Source organism: Megalobrama amblycephala, linkage group LG14 (assembly GCF_018812025.1).
Source record: "Megalobrama amblycephala isolate DHTTF-2021 linkage group LG14, ASM1881202v1, whole genome shotgun sequence".
NCBI classification, from domain to species: domain Eukaryota; kingdom Metazoa; phylum Chordata; class Actinopteri; order Cypriniformes; family Xenocyprididae; genus Megalobrama; species Megalobrama amblycephala.
The window spans coordinates 25271477-25278974 of NC_063057.1; the positions used below are offsets into that span (position 1 = coordinate 25271477).

General features: G+C 33.2%; 1 protein-coding gene across 1 annotated transcript; it reads left to right on the top strand.

The window, feature by feature from the left end:
- Window positions 1-711: 711 nt before the first annotated feature.
- Window positions 712-6748, top strand: LOC125246336 (gastrula zinc finger protein XlCGF8.2DB-like). The gene is made up of 3 exons (XM_048157301.1): window positions 712-993; window positions 2655-2775; window positions 4126-6748. Exon 3 carries the CDS (start codon window positions 4223-4225, stop codon window positions 4910-4912), a length of 690 nt encoding a protein of 229 aa, XP_048013258.1. The 5' UTR covers window positions 712-993; window positions 2655-2775; window positions 4126-4222; the 3' UTR covers window positions 4913-6748.
- The last annotated feature ends 750 nt before the right edge of the window (window positions 6749-7498 follow it).

Below are 7498 nucleotides of genomic sequence, written 5' to 3' on the forward strand. Positions count from 1 at the left end.
TAAATAATGATCATTTTTAATGTGATGCTAATTTAAAAAAAATCTCTTTGGTTGAATGAGTATTTTTACTTTCAATTGATCGATTAATTGTAAGAAGTTGAAGTATTTTTTACTTTGATCCAACAACTCTTTTTTTTTCTTTTTTTTTTTCTCGGTGTACTTCAAAGTAAAATAAAAAAAGATGTTCTTCCAACAGAAGAAAGATCTTTTTTGCCAATTAATGAAAGTGAACATGTACAGCTTTAATCAGTGAACCATATTCCTTTATACTGCATAAATGTATTTTAAAAGAAATTGCTCATATAAAAGAACATTACTAATAAGATCAAAGACAGATTGTATAGAGTAAAAAACATGTTTGTAAATAATTTTCCAATAAAGGACATCTGAGAGCTTAATAACTTGTTTATATTAGTCACATTTCCACACATATTCCACACTTTTAATTTTAATAAAGATAATCTAGATTTAAGATTTCATTAGATTTCATTAAAATTTAGAAGAATTGATTTTAAACCATTTTAATTTAAATTCCCTATCCAGAGAGTCACTGTAATCCTTTACAAGTCATTTTAATATAATGCACTTTAATCAAACAAAGTTGAAATATGATTTTAAGCCTTCATATTCTGGGGAAAACTGAGATAGATATTTTATAAGAATTCAGTTTTACTTCCACACGTTTAAAATTTTGATCTACAAATTTTTAATAGGTTTGAAATATTTTATCCAATCTTTTATAAAATGAAGATCAAGATACTTGACTATCATTGATGGAGAGAATCACAAATGCTCTGTAGTTGGTATTATAATTGTGATCACTTCACACTTGCTTACACTTACAAATGAATCCTTTATATTTATCTCATTTTAATGTGTTTTCTGTATGTGATTTTTTTTTTTTATATTTCGTGTGAACAGGACTTTTATTTTGATATCATGACGTCATAAATATGCGCCGAGCTCCTGCATCTGTATTTCTGCTGAAGAAAGGTTTGTGTTTTTAATTATTTCAAGTGTTTAAATCAATACAGCCCGTTCAGACAGTTACATAGAGAACTGTGAAATGAGTGGATAATTTATGAATAAAACATTGTAATTAATATAATGGCATTAAAAAACAATTTTTATGAGTAACAGAACAGTCTCTTTTTCATCAGTTTATCATTATGAATTCAGTCGCTAGCCAGGTTTGCATCCAAGTATTTGTGTCTGCGGAAAAAAAAGCTTTCTCTGTAGTTCAAATGTATATTAACCCAATGTGTTCATATTATTAAACTAACTAAAATTATTTTCTAACTGCTGGTAATTTTGTCTAACAAAATTTTAAGTTGAGATAGCTAATTGCAACAATATGTGTGTATATAATATGCGTGTGTGTATATTTTATATATATATATTATATATATATATATATATATATATATATATATATATATATATATATTTATTTTTTTATTTTTTTTTTTTTTACAGTGTATGAATTCTGAATAGGCAGTTGTTTCTCTAATTTTAAGAATAATAGGTTTATAACCAAGTATTAAAAGATCCGACATTAAGCCTTGTCATGTGTTTATCCTTCGGACATGTAAATCAGTCATTGACTTATCCTTACATTATAATGTGAGATTAGATTCGTTTTTTTTTTTGTCTAAATAAAATGTTGAGAATAAACTTAGAGAATAAAGTGACTTTGAGTGTTGCTGTGCAGCTGTGCGCTGTGGTTCTGCTGCGATCTATGACTGGAACTGTTTTCGCTGCTGAAATTGAACAAAAACAGTCAATATTGTGAGTGACATTAAAATACAGTAGTTTATTGAACTGACATTTTCAATCGTGATGGTATTCAGCACTCTTGATCATGTGATGTTGCTAAACTCTGTCATGTGGTATAAGAGAGGCTCATGACCTCAACAACGCAAGTACATTATATATTATGTAATAGTATCCACTAACAATCATCATTTATACTGTGTAATAAAAAAGTTGTCTAGTTATTTTTTTGTTATTGATGTTTTAATCAGGCTACTTGTCCTGTCAGGCAAGTAGTGTTATATATAATGTATAATAAAATTTTAGTTTTTAAGTGGATGAGGATTATACAGCGTCTTGAAAATCTCTGCTGATCGTTAAAGTGGGTCATCTGTCAAATTAAGGAAGACTGTTGGAGTTTCGCTGACAAAATGAGGTTCATTCTTGCACTTCAGAGCTTCAGCAAGAGGTTTGTTCTTGTGTGTCAAGCAGGTTCAGTTGAGCTGATCAATGTTTAAATGTGAGCGATTGAGTCTCTTCAGAAAATTTGGACTAAACTGCTCAATTCATAAGGATTAGTTTTACAATTTCCTGATGAACTTTTTGAAGTGTCAAAGTCGTAGTTGCGTATGCTCAATGGAGCGACAGAAAGCTCTCAGATTTCATCAAAAATATCTTCATTTGTGTTCCGAAGATGAACAAATGTCTTACAGCTTTGTAATGGCATGAGAGTTAGTAATTCATGACAGAATTTTCATTTTTGGGTGAATTAACTCTCACTTTGACTGATTCTCTCACCAGTGCACTGAACTACTGAACTAGATCTGATTGAGACATAATCAGAGATTATAATTTGGATGTGTTTTTCTTTCTGTTTATTATTTTCATCTTAAACATGACAGTGTCCAAACACACAGAGAAACTCCTGGTCAAGTGACACACTAAAAAAGATGGCGGTTATTAAAGAGGAGATTGAACATGTGAAGATTGAAGTCAAACCTGAAGAAACTGAGGAACAAACAGGTTGGTTTCATTCTCAAAGCTGAACTCAGTCATTTGATCCTTATTAAAATATCCAGCTCTACAGAAATGAGTGATCATTTTGAAGAGTCATCATTTTATATTCTATTCATATTTGTATTAAATTCCATAGCATGTTTAATGAAATCTTATGCATCTTATGCAATAGTCTTTCTATGGTCCCCACATCTGTATGTATTGACATGAAAAGTTCATTTGCAAAAACAGAAATCCGTTTTTATTAATTTTCATAAATCATGTTTTATTATTGTGCATTCAAAGTATTACCAATCAAACTGCAGTTTAAGTAATAATACCTCAAATAAAATCAGGTAATTTACAAAATTAAAGTTAATTGAAAATATATTTTTTATATGTTAAAAGTTTTTTTATTTTTTTTTATTTCCAAAATTAGAAAACTCCAACAGTTGTTTTTTGGCAAAAGCAAATGTTTCAGAGTTTAGATACAAAATGCAGGTTGTAATCTGACAAACTTTATTGTTGTGATTACACTCAATACAGAGAGCTTTTTCCTCACCACTTTAATGTGCTGCTTTAGATTATTTTAGATTTTCTACTTGAATGACACTTTCATTTAGTCGGTCTGTGTTCCTTCACTAGCTGCTTGCGCTGTTTGCTGTGACTAAATCTGTGATCAAAGTACAGGCTGATATCCTGAACTAAGAAAAAGGGATATGTAGAATTGAACAAGTGTTACTGCTAACAGTGAAATGGAAATGCAGCCTGTTACCTTGATTTAAATTTAAGCTTAAAGAGAAATTATAATGACTATTATTGTCTAAAAACTACCAAAATTAATGCTAGTAACTGCAGTTTGACTTAAAAAAATGACAATTTAATTAAAGAAAATGACTAGTTATCCCATCTTTTGCATCACTAATTCATACTGCTATCTTGAGAGTAAAGTTTTGTTAGGTTGTGAAGAAATACAAAACTGAGAATCACTGGCATAACAGTATAATAATGTCTCTCAGGGGAAGCAGGGGGAAAAAGCAGAGGACCTAATACTGAGCCCTGTGGTACTCCATAATTGTGTTTTATAATAATAATATTTTATATATTTTAGACATAAATGGCAAATTTGAAATGAGTCCATAATAAGCTTCTCCTGGCCTTTTTTTTTTGTTTGTTTGTTTTGATAACTGACAGTTTGAAAAAAATGTTGGACGTCTTCAAGAAAAAAAGAGCTGACAATAATTTTCGTTTTGAGAGCTTAGCGTGTATAGTATCTAACATACATGTTGTTGTTTTGATACTTGATGTTGGTTTTGATGTTTGTTGCTTTGTGCTCTTAAACTAGGCTAAACTTGTATTTGTCTTTCTTTGCCTTAGACCTGATGGCACTGAAATAGAAGAGAGGGGCCGGTATGAGAAACATCATGATCTTATTTCTGGAGAAAAGTCATTTGGTTGCTCACAGACTGAAAATATGTCACAGAAAAGAGCAAAGGGACATTATTTCACCTGCCAACAGTGTGGAAAAAGTTTCAACAGAAAAGGATATCTCAATGTCCACATGAGAATTCACACTGGAGAGAAGCCTTATACCTGCCCTCAGTGTGGAAAGAGTTTCAATGAAAAAGCTTTTCTTAACAGGCACATTAGAGTTCACACTGGAGAAAAGCCTTTTACCTGCCAACAGTGTGGAAAGAGTTTCACTGAAAAAGGAAACCTTACAAAACACATGAGAATACACACTGGAGAGAAGCCTTACACATGCCCTCAGTGTGGAAAGAGTTACATTCATAAAGTGCAACTTCAAAAACACATGAACATTCACACCAGAGGGAAGCCGTTCACATGTGGTCAGTGTGGAAAGAGATTCACTCATAAAGGACACTTCAAAAAGCACATGAATACTCACACCGGAGAGCCTTTAACCTGCCAACAGTGTGGGAAGTGTTTCACTCATAAAGGAAACCTTACAAAACACCTGAGAGTTCACACTGGAGAGAAGCCTTACACCTGCCCTCAGTGTGGAAAGAGCTTCAGTGAAAAAGGAAACCTTAAAAAACACATTAACATTCACACCGGAGAGAAGCCATTATCTTGTGATCAGTGTGGGAAGTGTGTCGGATGTGAAGGAAACCTTAATTCACACATGAAGATTTACATTTAAATGTGATCAGTGTAATAAAAATTCTTTGCCATCATATGTTCAGATACTCCTGTCATGCTGATATGAGACCCTATTTTTGTTCTTTGTGTGGGAAGTCTTTAAAATGGCACTAGAAATTATGTACATTGTGTGAAAGTTAGGCTACGCTCATGCCACAACTGAATTTGGTCTACATTTTATTGCCCAGCCTTACGAAAAAGAAGAATCCTTCAAGTTCATTTTATGTTTTTATATTTATTATATTTTTGTTAAAGTATATTTTTAAGTAAACTTTAAGTAGTAAGTATACTAATGTCAATGCTGCTTGGGACTAAATTGCCCCAAATTTACTATTTAAAAAGTATATATTTAAAGCTGCAGTCTGTAATTTTTTTTGGTTAAAAATGGTCCAAAATCAATTATTGAGCAAGTACAAATCCAGCCAGTGTTTAAAACGATCTCCTTACCTTGGCCAATGCACAACCCACGTAAAGAAGATAACTCTGAAAATAACTGCAATTTCAAGGTTCAAACAGAGATGGCGACAAAGAGGTAAAACGTACGGACTGCAGCTTTAAGTGTACTATAAGTGCAACAATAGTAAGTGCATAACTAGTTCACAACTACGTTTCTCATCTGTACTGCATCTGTTCTACAAGTGAACTTATAAGTACACAGTAGTTTGAGACCATCAACACCCCCAAAGCTTTACAGTCCTACTTTTGTTCAATAACATTAGGCAGTTTTGATTTATATGATGTTTAATGTTTGATAATTGTGTTATTTTACATTTGCGTGAGCAATCACTTGTTTCTGCTAAGAAATGATGCTTCAGCTTCACCCTTGTTTTGAGCTAGAGATTCTGTCCTCTTTCAGAAGATTCGTAATAGCACCCCCTATTGTATAACAGTGAAAACAAAAATAGCGGGAAAAGGCTGGGAAAGCATAAAGTAAATTTGAAGTAAATTCTTTTGTACACTACCAGTGGACTAACCAATACAAAAAATTCACATACTCAGAATTAAGAACGTTTCTTTAAAAAGAAAATGGTACTTTTAAGCAATGTATGTTTATAAGACTAAAACTACGAGGGAAAAAAGTAGGCTATATTTAATAGGCTACTCAATCAAAAGGTTAAACACAACCACAAGCCAACTTTTAAGTATATCTTGATCAAAAGATTAAGTACAAATACATGAAAAATATACTTTAAATAAGCTGACAGAAAAGAAAATAATCACCCCCTTTAAAATATCACATTTTGTTGCTTTGCTGCCTACAATAAAGACGGACACAGTTTTTTGTTTTATCCAGCTGTATTTACTGCTATTCATAATATCCAAGAGAAATAATAAATAAATATAAAAAAGGATCACCCCCTTATATCAGTATTTTGTTGAACCACCTTTTGCTTTAATGACAGGTTTTCTACTATCTTCGCAATATTTGCCCACTCTTCTTTGCAGAACTGCTCAAGTTCAGTTGAATGTGATGCTGACAGCGTAGTTTGCGTCAGCTACTACCTGCAGCCTTTGATCTTCTCCGACGAGACACTCCTTTACACTTCATTATTTCCAGTTAACCAACAGAATGAAGAAGAACAACAATAAACTCAACCACACCGATCACACTGTATTGCATAAATCACATTGATTTTATATTGCAGTTGAATTAAATTGAATTCCTAATGGAAAGAGGTTGCTGCCAGTTTGTTTTGTAGAATTAAGCTTTATCATTTTTAAGTGACTGAAGAATCATGCAAATGAAATGTCTATTTTTTATTTCAATATTATGCTTTAGAGTCCCGCAGGTACCCGCATAAAAGTGGCTAAAACGGGCGGATTGTGACATTCCTAAAATTCACGGGCGGATAATTAACTCCTTGCAGGTGGGTAGTAGCGAGGATGAAAACTATATGCAATATTTGTATGTCTAAATTACCATTACACATACGCAACAACGATATGACATTTGACCCATCACGTCACCACCACTGCGACAGCGCGACTTTTGTTGATGCTTCTCGTAGCCTAGTTGGAGCGAGCGTCGCAGGAGTAGCTATGGATGAAGTAAAGGTAAAGTTGGCGAGTGGAGTATATAAAATTGTTGACAACGATTCTTTAAAGGCAAAATCGGATGTGTGGAGAAAGTGTGGTGTAATATGAGATCAGGAAAATAACATCATAAGCGGCTTTGCGGCTTGCAAAACATGCCATAAAGTTTTGTATTTTTTCTTGTAATTTTTTCATTAATAGGTCTATAGTTATCAGGTTCCATAGCCTATTTAGGTGCCGATGGTAGGCTACTTGAATGGCGCAAAACAAATCGCACTTTAGCCTATTCATGATGCTGTTGTGATGTTGCGAGAGGTGCGAGATAAAAAATAAAGCACTTTAATTGGAATGATTTTAGCGTGTGTGATTTATTGCGAGCACGGATTGGGTAACGGGCCAAATATTAACGGGTCTGGGCGGGTGCGGATTTAATTTTGATATTATCACGGGTGACGGGTCAGATCTGGTGCTAAACTTTGCGGGTACGGGCGGGGGCGGGTCTCCAAAAATGGACCCGTGCAGGACTCTGTTATGCGTATGCTTAGTACATCTG